This window comes from Amia ocellicauda, chromosome 16 (genome assembly GCF_036373705.1).
Source record: "Amia ocellicauda isolate fAmiCal2 chromosome 16, fAmiCal2.hap1, whole genome shotgun sequence".
Lineage (NCBI taxonomy): Eukaryota > Metazoa > Chordata > Actinopteri > Amiiformes > Amiidae > Amia > Amia ocellicauda.
Window position 1 is genome coordinate 21,854,049 of NC_089865.1, and position 19,186 is coordinate 21,873,234.

The 19,186-nt window shown below is 41.5% G+C and overlaps 1 protein-coding gene across 3 annotated transcripts in view; it reads right to left on the reverse strand.

Annotated features, from left to right (window-relative positions):
- Nucleotides 1-19,186, reverse strand: part of LOC136711913 (neuropilin-2) — a 77,347-nt gene that overhangs the window by 47,454 nt on the left and 10,707 nt on the right. For all 3 annotated transcript variants that reach the window (XM_066688502.1, XM_066688504.1, XM_066688503.1), the window contains exons 3-4: nucleotides 9,368-9,549; nucleotides 2,470-2,700 (exon numbers count right to left, since the gene is read on the reverse strand). In XM_066688502.1, the coding sequence (XP_066544599.1) occupies nucleotides 2,470-2,700; nucleotides 9,368-9,549 (413 nt within the window). The remainder of the gene's footprint in view (nucleotides 1-2,469; nucleotides 2,701-9,367; nucleotides 9,550-19,186) is intronic.

The following is a 19,186-nucleotide window of genomic DNA, read 5'->3' on the forward strand; positions in this document are numbered from 1 at the left end:
GCATCTTAGTCAGTCAGGTTTCCTTAGCTAGTGACTGCGTTGGTTCTCTGGATGCCGGTGAGCATTATCAGTGATGCTTGAACCCTACTTCCACTAGAAACTGACTGCCTGACTGCCATTGTTTGCCCACAAGGACCCCGTTCACACTTGAGATTTAGGCCGGCCCAGGGCCGAGTCAAAACTAGTCCCACTTTTCGACCCAGTCTAAATCTTTCGACCCGGCCTAACGCCGGCCTAAATGTGAATGTGAACACGGAGGGCCCTGGGACGGGTGGAAAGCGTCAGCATGTGACGCAACTCATGCCCCGCCCCCAGAGACTGCATGTCTGAGAGACGCGGAATAAACACACAATAGACACAGAATAAACACACAATAAACACGGGCACCAAGACAGCTCACACCAGTACAGGACACACAGTATTGTCTCTATATTGTTTGAATGTCATATCGATCTATAGCCTTAAATGTACTGTTACATTTCGCTAGCTCACATCTTTATATATATATTATAAAAGTCTAGGCTAAGTAATGAGTTATAATGTAAACAGTTCAAACTACTCGGTCGATTAAAATAAAAGTGTGTAGCTGGTAAACTTGCCATTATTTGTTCTTGTACTAAGTATGATTGAAGTCTGAATTTTAACAGTATGCATTTTACACGTGGAAATTGCATTGTGAAATTGTGAACGGGACCATAACTGTATTAATTTTCCATTAAAACGATATAAATTTAACCGAAGCAGGTTTCCATTCAAATCAGTGCATTTTAATACTAGACCAGTTATTTACTATGCAATCCGAAATGCAGTTATACTGAGCTGAGCAGTACAATCACAAATGCCGGCGTTAGAGTTAGGGTTACAATGTGGATGGAAGATAAAGTTAAAACAGAAACCGCAGGAAGTGCACTGCGCTGCTGTCTGAGGATATAACTATAGACGCATCACAGAGGCTGCTTTCGATGCGTACGATTGCATACCAATGCATACAATGTGATTTAATGTGCATGTCCTAATAAAGGTGCTTCGCTTTCGGGTGAATTGTATAACAGCACTTTTAGACTTGCAGAACCGAAGATAGACATTTGAAAAGGGAAATATATGAATTAGATTCCCCATTGAACCAGCACATTTGAATTATTTTAGAAAGCTTCGGCTGCAAAGGGTAAGATTACTTTCAAATAAAATATAGAACCGAACAATAGCCAATCGATATTAATAATAGTAATGTCATGCGTCACTGGTTTGTTTGAGCAGATTTGTTTAATTCCCGGCATGCATTTCATTTAGGGCTCCTTTTCGCCCGCATATGTGAACGCACTTAGGACTAAGTGTGAACGGGGTGTCTGAAAAAAGCCGGACTAAATTTGAGGCGGCCCAGGGCCGGCCTAATAAGTGTGAACAGGGTCAAGGACATGCATATGTTGTCTTTGTCTCTCTCTACATGGGTTGCAACAGCTTGCGGACTTGATCAACATTATAAACTGGGATATGGAAACAAATGTAGGCCTACTTAGAAATTCAAATTTCGTTACATACAAATATTAAATGAAGATGAAAGAACACCTGGAGAACCATGGGAAACGCACGCTAAACGCAACAAGTAATAAATAAGAGAAAAGGAAAATGCTGCCAAGTCGACACCCATCCTGCTAAACTGAAGTGGATGCCACTGCTTTGTGACATGAACAGAAAACAGAAAGAAGAAAAATCAATGTCCCTCCAAGCACCCTGCCAAGTCTGCAGAGACTCGCATGAATACAAGCAGACCACAGCTAAATGTCGCATCTCTGGGACTGCATCGCCGGTGAATGCGACGCTGGAGCAGTATTCAGACGGGGAGGGGATGAGAGGGTATTTTATTGCACCGTTTCCAGACAAGGATTAAGTCCCAATGCGGCATTATTCAAGCCCTATTTTTACCCTGGCGATAAAGGTTAACGCGACTGCTATTTCCTCCGCTCGCCTTCCCCTTTAACTGAATAATATGCTGCAGCGCCTTCAGCACAGGCCAGACGATAAGAAAGACCAGCAGCATTAATCTCTGATGAAGTTTCCAAAATAGCTGTAATAAAATAGGGGACTGAATACCACTATGGCATTGCGGTGGTGCATGACACCGGCCCTGGTATGAGGTGGACAAAAATAGGCCCAACGCCATGTCTTTGTCGATGGACAATACGAGGACAAGCTGCCTGTGTGGACCTTGGTGTTTTGGACTATTTCTCTCATTTATGCAGCCGTGTAATTACACTAAGCCAAGGTAAACACTGGTAAGTAATTGGTTGTTCATGTGCATTTGAAAAAAAGAGATCCGTAATTCGTTTATCTGGACCATTTTGCAGTCCATTAGTAACCCATTCCTTGACATTCAATCTAGTTTGATGTCCAACAATATTTCTCAATAGTCCTGATATGCGTTTCCTCGTTCCCCCATTATTTGAGTGTGCAGCCCTGTTTGTTCCTTACCCTGGGGCAGCCCATCCCAGATATCCAGCCAGTCGTATTTACAGTCCCCTTCGCCCACCAACAGGGGGTCATTCTCCAGGTCGAAGGTCAGAAACTTTAAGGTGACATCCATACGCGGAGGGACGACGATGATGAAGACACACTCCAGGTTATGGGGGTACTTGTCGGGAAACCCAGGAGACTCGATCATCCCGGACAGGCTGGTGAAGTTCCTGGAGCAGAAGTCGGAGCCTGTAAAGCACAGAATAAAATTCATTGGTAATGATGAATAGTTGACATCAGATACTAAATGTTATCATAACTGTCCTAATCGGAGCTATCTATCAGATGGAAATGCTTTCATACAGTAGAGTTCTCAACAAGAGATTCAATTAAAGAAGAAGATAAATGATGAGAAGGAGAAGAACAACAACAAAACAACAACATCAATAACAACAATAATAGTGAAAGCACATTTCTATTTATTTATTCTTCCAGTCCACATGCTGGATCTCCCATGAGAGATCATTGATCTGGACAGGTATCTATGCAAGCCTGCCATTAGTGCACACTGGGTAATTTCCTACAGTGTTAGCCTAATCACCAAAGTACATAGTGGAGAAGCCCCAGAGTGCAAATGGCCTTAGGTATTGACAGGCTGACGACCGCCTTCTCACTCCTGTTCTCCTGGAAGAGGGCTAGCATTTAAAAGGCTGGTGCTGACTTTCCTTGAGGCGTACTCTGCCCTCTGTGGTTGTCTCAGGTATTTTGTCACATCAGGGTCAACCCTGGAGCTGAAAGAACTGGTCCTCTCATGCCAGCCAAAGAAATAACCCTCAGATCTATATAAAAGGATACAATTAGGTCTTTTGGGAAGACTGTAATCCATTTCATGCAAAACCCAAATAGAAATGGTACTGTATTAACACCAGAGAAAATAATCAGCTTTTTTATTTCTTGATGAGCAAAAGAAAAGCTTACATTGTGCAGAATTTGTGTATTTATTGTTGACAGGCCTTCCTGGTTTGACTGTGTTTTATGCCACACTGACTCTAAGGTTGAGCTGGGATCTCTAATGAAAGGTAAGCAATGAGTCAGCGGATTCACTGTCAGTTGAATAGGGAGATACAGGAGCTGACAGCTAATCAACATAGTTTCCATGTAGTATGTATTGCTTTTTCTTTTCCAACAAAATAAATACATGACATGTTAAGGCTTTCTCTCCTGGAAAGGGTTGAAACAGGCAAAAAAGAAGAGCTGACACAGAATGTCAGGAGCTGGAGTCTTGCCTAGTATTACTGCTCTAAGGTTGACAGCTTTAATATGGTGCTATATATGTTCACAGAGGACAGGAAATGTTCTTAAAGGGGCCAGTCCCCCCGTCTCAAACTGATTTCCATCTACTGTTAAAAAACTGTGTACTTAAAATGATTAACAACCTTAAAATATAAACACTATAAGGAATTATTGTTTTTAACAGGAAAAAACAGTTTCAAAAGGTAATGGAAATTTTGCCAAAAGCTGTATTTTAGATACAAGCCATTTCATTTATATTTAATGTTTTCTTGTGACAAAGCTACACAAGGAGTTCCTTAGGAAAAACAAGATGAAGTGGAGCACAAAATCTCTGAAAATTGATCCTGTGAAAATTTTTTAATAGTACGTACAGGACTAGAAGTTATTCCGCATGGCCAATCTGCGGGACACTGCTGAAAAAAAGTGCACAGCCAGCCTGCTTGTGTTACTTTGCCATGCCTGTCAGGATTGCATACTGGCTGTTCTGTCAGGTAGAGGCAACCCAGCTTTACTTTTTCCCAGCTGCCGTCCACCATTACAAGGCTGCCTGCTGACAGGGGATGGGGAGGGGAGGGATTTCAGGGGATAAAAGAACAAACAGCTACTAATCTGTGGCTCTCGACTGTGAAATATCTGTGATACCTCTGTTATTTATACAATGCTATGCAAACTGGGAAACAGACTGGCCTGGCAGTGGATCACTCCTAGCAGCCCCGACTCAAGGGAGGGAGACTACACAGCCATTTCCCATGGCTCCGTTGCCGATGAATGACTTCAAATCAACGGGATACTCTTTTTATGATATCCCTTCAGTTGTTTGTTTGTTTGTTGTTAATTTTGCTGCTCTCCCAAGAACGTCTGAGACGAGATAGCCACCCCAGATGTCAGGTACAAGGACCAGTAGCTAATTTGGCTGGCGACAGCACACTTTCAGGCCTTCGACCCTGTCTGTGTCGACTCCTGCCATTGTACTGTGACTACACTTGAGAGAATGAGTGGCCCTGACTCTGGGGCAGTCCCCAGAGCAAACGCTATTCATACAGCCTGTGCACTGACACAACCCTCAGAAAGAGATAAGAATAGAGAGGTCCGCTGATCAAGTCTGCTGATTAGACACCCCCTCACCAACCCAACCCACCCTGTCAGATGTCACATCTTCATTACAGGGATCTGCCTTGAGGGATTTACTGGGATGCGCAGCTCACCAGGAATATCTGTATCTTACTTTTTTCTAATTTAGACCACAGCCAGGCAGTAGAGCAGCTGAGATTTAATGTAAAAACAAGGCATGGGAGCCACACAAGCCATCTCCCACACGGCGATATAAATAACGCATTACGAGTGTCTGCGTCGGGATACGAAAACAGCCTGGCAAACTGCACAATGGCCTTAGACAAAAGCAGCTTCATTGAGTCAGCATGTCAGCTCTGCCACACACCAGGTCTCCCCCAATTTGAATAGCATGCATGAGTTATTCCTTTATGGAAAACCTGGGAGCCGGCGTTACTAGGTCATCGTTCACCAGACTGTAATACCCCGAAGATGTTCTGCTGAAGCACCTCCAGTTTCCAGCCACAGTCGGTCCCATTTATACGAATGCGACACATATGACATACCTCTGCTTTCGCTGTAAAACGCACATGACCTGAATTATCACTACAGGGAAGCCTGCTACATCGGCACGCCTGTTGAGCTCATCCTTTTTAGTCCTGTGGTGGATGCCAAGGCCGTGTTCCTCTCTGTAAATTAATATTTTATCTCAACTATTTACATCACAATGTATTCGTGAGACTGTGTTAAGATTCAGGTTGCCTATAGGGTAGACACCAGTGTAGTAGAAAATATGCTTGTCTTGTACCTTTGCTGTGAGTGACGTCAGACATCTGACTTCAAAAGGTACTTTCTTGAGAAGCAGAAAAGTGTGCCTGCCAATACAGACAGCTGTGCATTTCTAAATCATTAAAAACTGAGCTGCAGGACTTGGAAAAAGTAAATAAACGGCGCTGTGAAACAAAACAATGAGACATTTGTAACGATTTCCTGTTTTTAGCCTCAGGCCCTTGAAACGTCTCATATTTTGAATTCAAATTATGGTTATATTTAGACCTCTTATGGGGGGAAAATTATTCAGGTGTTGAAGTCAAAGTTAGTTGGAGTTATTGATGTCAGCATCGGAGCGTTGTGGAAATGCAATTTAAAAAGATTCTTGGTTCTATAATTAAGACCATGGGACAGAGGAAATGGGAACCTGTGGTGAAACTGTGCAATGCCCAAGTCAGACCACATATGGAATACTGTAGTCAGATCTGGGCACCATGTCATGAAAACATCATGATGCCTTAGAGATGGTCTAGAGGAGAGGATCTAGGCTTTTTCATCAGCAGAAAGGAAAGAGTTACGATGACAGGCCGAACAACCTAAATCTTTTTTAGCCTCGGTAGAGCAAGACTCGGGGGAGACCAAACGGAGGTCTTCAAAATATTTTGGAGGAAAAAATAAGGTGGAATTCTAGCAAATTGAGCTCAGCCAGCAGAATGCCAAGCAAAAAGGGAAAGATGATTTGGAAATGAAAGAAACACAGGGGGAGAGAATTTCTAGAGTAGGCTGCTAAGAGATGTCTTTAAATCTTTCAAGAATCACCTGGATGCTTTTCCAGCATCATCCACAGTATTTAAACCCACTGTGGTGATTTGAAAAGTTTTTACTAATTGTACAATATTCTCACAATGCCATATACACATTTCTGCCCATTCACTGCACTTAAATAAATATATTTGCTTGTTGTTGTAACTGTATGTGTGTATCACTATAGCTGAAAAGTTGGACAACAGAACAGAAGTCTCTTTTCTGTGGTACATTTTTCCCAAGTACTCACAGAATTTTGTAATAAACAAACACTATCAAGTCAGCATGTAAAAAAAAACAGCAATATTACACTAAACAGCTAAGGGCAAACAGGTGAAAACCCGCAGCGGAAATGGCATTTCAGGGACACATTTTCTACCCAGACACTCACACTAAGAGAAGCTGTTAAAGCATTGTGTAGGTGTGATCCTATTTTATTGGGGGAGGTGCCAAATGGGTTTACAGGTGGCAATTAAATAAGTGATAGTGGTAAAATTCCCTGACTGCTGGATAGCTGCACACCAGTGGCTACAGGTTGAGCTCGAGGTGCCTGAGGTGCTGTTTAAAAGAAGGCCAGATTCGTCATTTTCTCATCCCCTGTCTGGTACCAAGTGAGACCAGTGGGCATGTGTGGACAAATGTCCCAGGATGTACCGTTAGTGTCTCAGTGGAAACGTTAGTGAGCCACACGCCTCTCAGGTGCTTTCGGGGGTTAAACAATTAGCCGTGACTAAACTTTAGGACTGAGTAATGATGACAGGACAAAGGATCAGTATCCTTCCACTCCCTTCACCAGAGATCAATTGACTGCGAAGGGTCCAAAAAGGAAAAGGCCTTTATCCTTTCTTTATCTTGCACTCCAGAGAAGTCACAGGCTTATTTTCTTGCAATGAGGATACGGCTGAAGGGCCAGATCTTTTAATTAACTTCCTTCCCAAGATCACGGTGTCACCAAGAGTAGCAGCTCTGGCAAGTCGCAAAGGTCCAGGAGAGAGAAGCATATACCATTTGGGCCACTTTTTAACCCGGTACAGCAGGCAGAGGACTGCAATCAATATACTGCGCCTCATAAAAAACGGAAAAAAGTGTTGACAGCTCCAAACAAACAAATGAAGGCCAGAGAGCAGCAAATTAAATCCAAAGGATATCCAGGGAAGACATTAAAAAGAGAAGAGCATGATTTCCTGTCACAAAGGAAAGGAAGGACTTGACTCAGCTCTTTATTCCAGCTGTCGGCGATGCAGAGCGGACACACCTCTGCGCTGTGTATTTATTTAACATCCTATCGATGATACAAATCGCTGGCCCTCCCACAGCAGTGACTAGGGGGTTGAAAATGTGCACAGACGGCCTCCTAACAATTATAAATAAACAGATTTGCACTGGGTTTTTGGCAGTTCCTGGCAGCTTTTACTCATAAACAACAGTTTGAAAAATATTTGGCAGGAGGCTGACATCTTAAAACAAACAACACTAGGGAGGGAAGAATCCTTATTCCTTCAGTGTTCACAAAACCAGGATGACACACACACACACACACACACACACACACACGCACAAACACATACATGCACACACTCTCATGCAAACACCCTCACAAACATACTAGCCCACAGTCATCACTGAAGCAGAACAAGATCCTCTAAATGCCATGGCAACCATATCCATATCACTGTAAGAATCGTCGCTGTTTAAACAGATAAACAAAAAACCTTCCTTTTCAAAGAAAGGGAAGTTTGTGTTAGTTTTTTTAATATAATTTTTTTTTTTTCCCCCAGAGTGAAAGGAAAGGGCTAGACTGCAAGCACTGTACGATGCTTAAAATTTTTGACAGGAGATGTAAAACCCAGGCAGGTTTTGACATATCTGATCCTCCATATCCCCTCATCTGAATCTAACCGGCAGCTACATCTCTCAGGTAAAAACTGAGTTCAGTCGCCGGGCTATATTTTTCAGTCCTTGGGCTCGGTTGTCAAGAGTAACTGCCCAGGAACCCGATTATAACAATTAAAAAAGGAGTTTCATTACTCAATCTGCATTCTTCTGAGGGATAAGAGGGGACCATTGGCATTGTTTTGTCTTGTAATCCCACCCACCCTCGATTCTAGACCTCCTAAGGGGAATCATTTAGGACACAATTAATGAGGTATTTCAAGAATGCTCTTTGAATATCCTTTTTTTACTTTTTCCCTGACACTATTTACTTAGAAATATGTCCCACTACAGCTATACCAGGTGAACATCATAAACACAATGTGAGATTTTTGTGGTTGTAGTTTTAAGTAGTTTAAGACACAGACAGTGAGCTAACCATTGTTTGTGTTTCAGTGCCTGGCTGCAGTAGTTTAACTAAAGGATAAAAACAAACAGACGGGAAATGTTGCAAATGGTGCTCGTTTATATCCCAATATCTAATTGTGAATGCATTTAGCTACCATGGATACCAATGCATCATGGCTCTTAAATGTCTTGCAATGATACAAGCACCACTTATTGGAAAAAAATGTAAACACGCTCCGCTTTTCTCGTCCAAATAAGGTCTCTGCTTTAACTCTGGTCCATTCTTCGAGCCTTAGTCAAAGTTTTACCATCAGTGAAAGTTAAAGACTATTTGGATTTGCTCTGCAGGCTATTGTATTTCAAACACGTTTTGGCTTCATCATATCCCACACCATTACCTACAGCCATGATACTTTACTAATCTCAGTGTAAGGCCAAACTCCTTCCTCCAGGCTGCCGTTCACAAGTTTCACCTTTCCCTATCTTCCTTCTGCCCATAGAGGAAGGTTTGGTCATTGAATTGTTCATACAGGAAGGCGGTCACTGAATTGTTCATAGAGGAAGGCGTGGTCTACTTGTTAAATAATATTCTTGTTGGAAGACTCTTCTATTTTTAAACTTCACAAAACACAGAATCAGTCATGAGACCATTGGAATGATTCATTAAACAGATGCATTGAAAAGGGTGCTACTTAAATTGCGGGAGCCGCTGCCGTACCAGTTTTGAAGATCTCGTAGCGCAGAGAAAATCCTGCCCCCTGGTGGGCGTAGTCAGACACAAACTTGATGTGCAGCGCGTTCCCAGAGGAGATAATGGCAGGGGGGGCGATGTTGCTGCAATGTTTCCCCAGCAAATCAGCTGCTTCCATAGGGCCATCCCGGATTTCAATGAAGTCGTACCTGGAGGAGAGCAACAACGAAGCCATCAGCACAAGAGGGGAAAGGCAAAAGGCAGTTTGTTTCAATGAATCAGGGACATGACTAGAAGGGAGAGTAAAGTTATACTCAATGCATTTAAAAGTTTAAGAACTTTATTAAGCGAGACTCTGGATAAAATCATTTTTGGGCCCCCGGGAGGTCATAGATAACACAAAACCATTACAGCTTTAATCATTAAAAAAAATCCCCCTCCTACATTCTCACTAAAAAAGTGAGGCGTCTTATGATAAGTAGTTGAAGTGGTTCTCCCACATGCTCAAAGCAAGCAGATTGAATTGGACTTTAAGAACATATACAAGACAATAAATGACGGGTATACCTAAACTATTCTTTAAAGATTTAGTCGTCAACGTGGGAGGACAGTGAATGTCTGCGCAGCTGCCATTCATCCTCCTTGTCATTTAGTTAAAGGAATAAACAGTATATTACAGGCTGGCTTTGTTATTCTATTTCAGTGCTTCCTCGCATGAGTTTATGACCATGATTGTATAAGGTTTTTAATTTGCTTTGGAAATTGTATTGCCCCAGTGAAGCTAATTGAAAATGAGACCTTGGTCAAAGATATTTAAATCAGTTATTCATGAAATACACACATCAGGTTTAAAATAAAATGTGTGCACGCCTGGTTCTTAAACGACACAAAACACTTGAATGTTTGTCTTCCACCCCATGCCTGAGACAAATCAAGCACTGAAAGTCAAAACTATGCTGACATTTCCCGTATGAAACAAAAGGAGTTTGTCTTTGTTTTACAGTGGTAAAATCTCTTTGGAATAGTAGGATGAAGACTTGGCATCCTTCGATACAATGTGCACAACTTAAGAATACAAGGAAATTAATGACTATATGACATGGAAAAGATCTTTCATCTCCCTTCCAAGATCTTTCCAGAACAATGGCTTCTGCTCCCTCAATGACTAGCTGATTGTATCACCTTGTATGAATGAAACTTTGCTGTCATGCAATCTGCTTCACCCATAAAGCGAGCATTCACTCAGTCTAACAAAAACATTGAATAGCCCTCACTTGAAAGCAGACTCTAATATTTTAATTAATGTCCAGTGCAGTCTGTCACAGTGGTCTTAAACACTTTAGGATATCTAGCGATAAAAAAGCCACCTATAGGAATAACAGTGCCCCAAATAAATAAACAAGGCTGTGTTATATTATCATACGGGAAGAGAATGATTTGTTGTGTCCATTGGGATTGTGACTGCCTTCAGCAGGTGTCTTTTAAGCAATAGTGTTTTTCAAAACACAAGCTAAAAAAATAAATAAAAAAAAAGCTAATTTCAGTTTCAAATGGAAACTGGTATGTAAAATAGTCATCGAAAGGAATGTGGTATTTTTAGAACGGTGACACTGAGCTATTGAGAGGGTTTCAGAAGCAAATTCTGCTTAAACCTGACAGGACCTTTTATTTATGCTCGTGTGATTCTTGCACTGTATTGGAGCGAGCCAGGGAAAGATTTCGCTTTTGAACCAAGAAAGCGGCAGCCTGCGGGGCAGATTTCGACGCCCACGAGCTCCAATTCATTTACATACTCTCAATTAGTTCTGCTATTACTCCAGTAACAATAATGACATTCTAACTACCAGCAGCGCATGCAGAGCATAGTCGGTATCTATGGATGTTCTCGCCGTGTACGCCAAAAAGCCAGGCAAACGACGACAGTGACTGAGATCTGTCTTCACTGGAATTGGATTTTAATTGATTTCAATGGTGTCACGGGTTATTGGGTAAAATAAGTGTCTTACATGCGAGATTGTCAACATTCGCTCCCATTTACACAACCAACCCTAAAGAAGAACGCAGTGGGGGTCTAAGACAATGTGACTTCTTCCTTGACATCTACCACTTCTCTTGTACTAAGCCTACCACTTCATTTCCCTAGACCGGAAAAACACAAACCACTGCGTCCCTTGGGCTGTCAAACACTTCTGAGTCTCTTATACTCTCTGACGCTACCAGGGAAGTTGCGGACGCCTGGCTGTTAATTGCCTTTCACACGTTCTATGTTGTTGTTTTTGTCCCTGGTCCGTCCCCCCGCCCCCTCCAAACAGATTTTTCACACCTGCACATTGCCTTCAAACAACAGGGACTTAAAAGTCAGGGAGCTCTAGGAATGACAGGCCTTGTTTACAACAGAATTAGGACCTTCATCGGGAGCGTGGAGGACTGGGACAACTGCAACCTAAAACGAGGATCTGGCTTCCCCACCCATGGTTCCAGAACTTTGAGAACAATACAAGTGCAAAATACTTACTTTATCAGAGAGCTTTTACATTTTCCCCTATCTGAACATTCGGAAAATGTCCTCTGAACTATTGAAGAGCAATGAAATTCTAAAATACAAAAAAAAAACATCAGGCCGAAAAAAACACAACTGCCCATGGGAACCTAATATGCTGTAAGTGCCTCTAAAATATTAAGTAGATGTTTGAATGAACTCCCTTAGGGGCTTACACTGCTGCCATTTTCAGTCCTAACTGAAAACAAATACTAACCACAACCTCTTTTCATTAGTCATTTCAAACTTATCTGGAAAACACGTGGCACACAATCCTCAACAAACTGGGGTACAACCTAACAGTTAGGGTTGTCTATGCTCTCCAGTCATAATAATGACAACAGATGTTTGGAAGTGTGCTTAGGCCTAAATATACTCAGTTATATTCAGCACAAATCATTAAGCTGTGTGCTGTTGTTTTCTTCCTTCATCTCTATTGCAATGGTTCGATTTACACCAAGAACAACTTCTTAAATGAGCCTAGAAGAAGTTGTGGCAAACCAGGTGAACGGTTGGACCAGAATGGTGTCTAATGGGGCAAATAATGACAGTGCGGCATTTTACACAGTGGAGAGCAGGAAAAGGGCAATTGAGATACAGACAGTCCAGTCATGACATCACTACTCCTAACCTGAACTCTGTGACTTCTTATTGATTTTTCATTTCAGCAGAATTGATTCATTTGATTCCCTCAATTTGTTTCCGTCTGCTGAATGACATAATGTGAAGACCCGACAGAGGCAACTCCCCATCCCCCTATTCCCCTCCCCCACCCCCAGATCAATGCTTGTCATAGACTTCAACGCAATATTTGTTTTCAGTTACCCAGTTATGATACCTTACAGACAGAACAACTAGAAAAAAAAGACATTCAAATGATATAAAAAGACATTTGGCTTCATTTTCACCATATGTCTCTCCAGAAGTGTCAAAATCGTGTTATAATTCCATACACCCATTTCAAATAGTGTTAGATTTCTTACCGTGCTCCTCACAAATGCATTTGATGTACAAAACAAGGTGCAAAATGCATTTTGTGTTTTCGGGAGAGATCAAAAGTCTGATGACTATCGTTCCTCATTCCTACATGTGTTGGCCATGAAACTATATCATTTGAGCTGAAATCAGTGTCCTTCTGTGTTCCCAGAAACACCACCAAGCATTTTCTGTGACATGTGAATGGATGTAATTGGTGTCTTTCAGATCTAAATATAGACTTGAAAATCTCTAAATCTGGTGCACCATAATAGAAAATACCTAACAATATCAACTAGTCGAAATAACAGCCCTATAAAGAAACTCATAAATATACATATACGTAAAATATTCAGAATGCAATATAAATATATAAACATATTATAAATACGTGAGATTCCTGACTTTCTCTGTCTTTGAGCAGGCCCCATTTATCATCTGTTTATGTGACAGGGATGCAGTAAATATACCTGGTAAGTTCTGTTGCTGTTAAATTATACAAACAATAACAGACAGGATTAAACTGAGTTAAAAGTATTAAAAACACACACATCTGTCCATTTCCACTGCCAGTTAGCCACCCCAGTCTCATTGCTATGCAGCACCACTGTGCAATGTCGATGTAACTAGAGTGCCGTAATTGCATATTACATTACGGATATATCACCTTTTATAATGGAAACTTTGGAACGGTAGGAGATTTGAATATGATTTGACATCTTTGGATGTTAAGGGGGAAAAAAACTAAAAAAATAAAATCTGTCTGCTTTTTTGACATTTTATTTTCCATCACCGTTTTCTTCATCTTTTTTTAACATATCCTTTTAAAGTCGGTCTGGACAATGACTCTGCACTTCTAAGCTGCCAGCCGCTTAGCTGTTAAGCCCACTACTGCACTTTTTTCCCATTTCAGTCACTTAAGCATTTTAAAAAGAGTAATCGCCTTCTACTAAAGGCGACACCGTTGCCAAAAGGCCAAGTGATGTTTATTCTCATCACTTTCCCGGCATAAATCGACAATTACATTTTCCAGAAGAAATCCAAACCTTGGAAGAAGAAGAAGAAGAGATGGTGTCTTTGTTGAAATGTCTTGCAAGACAAGGAAGCACCTAACTACGGAATAATGCTACAGTCATATCCATTCAAAAATAGACTGGATAGGGTCCTTAGATCACTTGGTTACTAATGGACACCAAACAAGCATGATGGGTCGAATGGCCTCCTCTCATTTGTAAACTTTCTTATGTTCTTATTTGTACAACAACCGTCACAACAGAAATCCTGGAACCGGAATATGGAGCTGACAAGAATGCTAAGTCCTGAGAGAGACAAGCCCCACCTACCTGGCCTGTGTTGATGTAAAGCTGGTGCAATGATATACTGCAGAAAATCATGTGACAAAGCATGTCCTTAAATCTTCATGGGCTTGTGCATCAGGGATGAGTCACTTCAAATAAATGTAAAGCAGAGGCTCGGGGTTGGTGAGGAGAGGCAACGACACTCAGCTGTACTTAAACACCAGAGAAGTAGCCACAACACTGGCCAGGTTCAAAACTAAATAAGAGTGCTCTTCAGTAGGCACACAATTAGCATCCATGTATTGTACCTTGTGTTGCTTGTGTTGCGTCCTTCTTCCCTTAATCTACAGAACGCATACTGCTGCCCTCTTTTGATGGGCCTGTACAAACAAGGCCGCTGAGAGGGCGATTCGTAATGTAAAGTGTACCAGAATGCCTAACACTGTAAAAACAAAATGCGTCTACTAGCAAACATCCCTTATAAGCCGAGCTCATGGTATAAGGCTTTTTGGGAATAAAGTTGTGATAGATCCAATAGTGCGAACAGGGATTTAGCTCCTTTCAGACACTTTCACAGAGTACATGTATCAAGACGTATACCTCTCTCTCTCTCTCTCTGTGTCTTTCTCTCTTGCTCTTTCTTGCTATCTCTCACTCACACACACATACACAATCTCCCCTCCACAGGGCAAGCTTTGCCCTCTGTTTTCTGTTTTCTCCACTTAAACAATCAATAGAAAACCCATTTTCAGGCCTTTTTATTCATGTCTAAAAAAAAAAAACGAGGAATGCGTACTGTATTAAAAACGAACAATTTAAAGAGATACAAAGTCTGGGCCCAGGGAAGGAGAGGAGGTCAAAACTAAGTGCTACCTAACCTTAACACTGTGTCTGCTTGAGTACGGTACGCTGCAAAAACAGACAGAGACGTGCCCTTAAGTACTGCCCCTGTCCCAATCTGCAAAACGCGAATCGTGGATATTTTAATAACCACAGGGCCTTGAAATCCAGCAGCCTGCTACAGTGGAGAGTGACGACTCTGGCTGCAGCTCGTAAACAAAGCTTGACATCCTGTGTTTAAGCCAGGCGTCCTCACACTATCCTTAATTGTGTGCTGCAGAAAAGGGGGAAAAAGATACCCTCAGTGTCTCTGCCTTGACTCAGGCTGCAGTTCACAAAGGAAGATTGAGTCTCGGGGTGCTCACAGCCTCATCCTTGTTCCCCTTTTCACAATGGCCGTTCTGTCCTCCGCAGTGACTAACGGACTGACCCAGCGTAGAATGTGTTAGCATGACTCAGGGGGAAACCTCTGGACAGAAACCCTGACTGGGACAGCGGGGAAGAACATCGGCATGCTTCAATTGGTTTCATAAATGTATTTTCTTTTAATAAGTGATAGTTTTACATTTGTGTGGTTGGCTTCACACTAGCTTGTCTTTATGTGGGCCCTGGTAGTTTCCCTGTAAATAATTTGCTTTGTAACCCTAGCCCTCTCACTCAAAATGGCTCAAATGATGACTATGTTCGTTATTCTGCGGATTTATGAGCACAATCGGCATGCTGGTAAAAAAAAAGCGTGAGGTGGCCAGTCTCGGAGGACATGTCCTAGGCGGTCTAGTGTACATTATTGGTATTTATTTCCAGAATGATCCGCAGTGCCTTCGAGAGGGAGAAACTCTAAGCCCGAAAAAGGTCAATGGTTCGGCTTACGTGTCAGCATTCAAAATGCAGCTGTAACCACTCCACAGCCGTGTCCAAAGGATTATGGCTTAATTTCAGGACTTGTCTTTGGACTCTGGCTATGGGTGAGAGACGACATTAAAATTCTGAGTTCCCGGGTAGGTTTACCGGTGGGTTCCATTTCATTTTCGATTTAAATGCTTCTTTTTAAGACAGCACACTTTATCCTGTATTTATGTAAAGGCTCCGACATTCAATATTCGTTACAGATGTTAGGTGCAGAATAGGGTCCTTTTCAATGCAGAACTACACGGCAATGAAACAATTTCCTGGCTTCTCAGTCTTCTAAGGATGTAACTGGATCAAGAGACCGCTGAGTCCTGGGTGGGGATTAGCATGTACCCCACACTGCTTTACTATTCTCAGCGGCAGGAGCTTTACTTTGAGAACTGAGCTCCTACAATCAAATAAATAAATAAAAGTATGGATTTCTGGCTCTGTTTACTAATGGATGCATAAAATACAGCTGTTTCCCCCCAGATACTTCACTTAAAAGGCTACCGGACAGAAAGCGACTGCTGTCTCCCAGGTTAGTCCAAATATCACGCAAATGATGTTGCCCATGAATAAGTTGTGTAAAACATTTCTATTTTAGCAAACCCTCAACTTTTGAAGCTTTCTGTGCTTTTTTGAAAAACAATATCTGATGAAGAAGTAGTCCAACAACAAAACAATGACATCCACAGCCACTGCCAGGCATATTCCACAAAAAACGTTTTCTTTTTTAAATTATAAAGAATGATTGAAATAATAAGGACAATACATGTATAAAAAAGAAAAGATAAGAAAAACAAGATGCTATCCAAGCCTCTGACTACGCTGACTGGAGACGCATCGACGACACAATCTGACCCTTTGTCAGAGAGCGAGCATTGGCACATATGTCTTTATCAGTGTTATTGGAGCCCCTGACAAACACAGATAATATTGTTTGGCCCTTAGTTTTATGGACAAGCTTTTCTCGGCCAGCACAAATGGCAGTTGATGGAAAATTTGTTTTTCCACATTCGCAGGGTTCAGCTGCATTGTGAGCTGACAAGCATCTTCGCATTATCTGCTTTGTGACAAAATGCATCTCTCTTCTCCTTGACAGCACCCACCATCTCCCCCACACACACACATTGCGCTGGGGATCCGGAGAATCAGCGATATCTTTTGCTGTACCAGCGGCCTGGGGTCTTACCAATCAATCCCGACTGACCGGCCAATGAAATGTTGAATGATGAACACCAAACGCTAAAATACCAACAAAATAAAACAAATAAAAAAACAAAATACAGAAACGCTAATCTATGGTTATCATGTACGTGTTTGAAAACCAAAACCAAAACAAAAGGTGGTTAAACATGTATGGATAAATATTTGCTGTCCTTTCTATGACACTCCGCTGTTTTCCGAGGTGCTGGAGCTTGCCTATCAGATGTGTCATAACATTTTTTTCACTGAGAAAGACTTTGTTACAGTCCCTCCTTGTTTTTAATGGAGTTTTCTCCTCAGTTTTTTCTGCTAATTCCTGGCTCTCAGCACAAAGAGCACCTCTTTCTTTCTCAGTCACTGCCTCCCTCTCTCTCTCTCACTCCTTGTATGTGATCATTCAATATCCTTGCCCTGACACCTCAACCATGCAGTCTTTACACCACTAAGTTTTACACTCCGGCGGCTTGCCTTCAACCCAAACAACAAACAAAACAAAAATCACAAACAAATGCGTAAAAAAGAAGAAGGGAAAACTAAAAGGAAAAGAAAAGGAATTGTGTCTTGAAATATTGCCAGAAATCATGCTGTTTGGCACTATTTTCCTATCTGTGACATGCTGCTGAACCTGGCTGTATTAATGATGGAAGAGTGCCCAGCTGGGCCCATCAGAGATAAAAGTGTGGATCAGTGTTTTCAGGCTAAAACGAGTCTGCTCAGCTGGATTTCCCATTTTTCACAGCCTCTGTGGCCTCAAGTGTTTTTTAGGAAGAAGCACAGATTTTGGTTAAACACAGTTGGGATGCCCTCTCTTTCACCCCTCCAAATGGAGGTCAGCTCACTGGGCCCTGTGACACAGACGACCCCGCGACTGTTTGCATCCATTCATTAACAGTCACCGGAGGAGAATTCCCCCTTTGGTCGGCTCACATTTGGACTCTGCTTGGATGTAGTCCATCTGCTATTAGCTGGAAAGCACATTTCGCAAACAAAATGTATTTTTGGTTGTAAAATGTTGTGCAACCGGGCAGGCCACCTATTCAGGCAGTTTATCTAGCCTAGGAGTTTATCTAAATGCAAGGGAGTAAACAAGCGCATGTGTAAAATGTAACTCCCAGAAGAGAATGAAAGGAAATTAAATTAATATAGTATGAGAATAGACAGCTATCTAACTAACTATCTATGTATACTTATTTATTTAAGCTTTGTATGTATATTATTTGAGTTAGAACAAGTGGATAGAATGAAGGTCTTGGAAATATCTGGTTTTCTCACAGATTTCTGAGCTTAAAAATCTTAAACTTAAGAGGCTTTCTATAAAGAGGAGATTTCTGGAAGGGAAGGATATGTTATCTTTACTCAAAAAATGTATAAATGTAAGTGATTTCCTTCTGTAAACAAATTTAAGAAAACAATGGGATTAGCTCAAGACAATGATTTCAACTGCAAACATTAAACTAATACAATTATTTAGCTCAATAACATACTTTTTCACATTATCATAACACATGGACACACAGGCTGTGCAAATCAAAAGAGTGGGGATATAATATTAAAAGTAAACAATAGGGTTTGCTCACTCTACAGCTGAAGTCATTGCATTTTAGAAAGTACCCAGAGTTCAGATGAGTTCAGAAATGCAACTAAGACCCCTCCCTTGGTTACAGTGAATGGTCATTAGAAACACAATAAACGATGTGTCAATTTGATTAGTTTCCAAGTCATATTCCTGTCTACACTCTGTAGTAATATGTATATACATATTAAAGCATCATGTGATAGTGAGGAATGTGGAACTTGTCCTTCCCCAGGCAAGATGTGTCACTTGGTTGCGTTTCTCCCAGTGACCAGTAGAGGGTACTCACAACACTGTGAACACACTGGCATTCACTGATTACACATGTTTGGAGAAGGTACCCATTTAAAATCTATACAATGCTTGAATTTATTATTAGAATTTTCTGTTTATTTTGTTGTTGTTATTGTTGTTGTTCCATATATTTTGGTACAACTTCTCAGACACCTTTCATTCAACCCGGCCAGCCATAATAACCATGAAGACCACTGTTATTAGCAGCCAGAGAGTGAAATGCCAAAGCA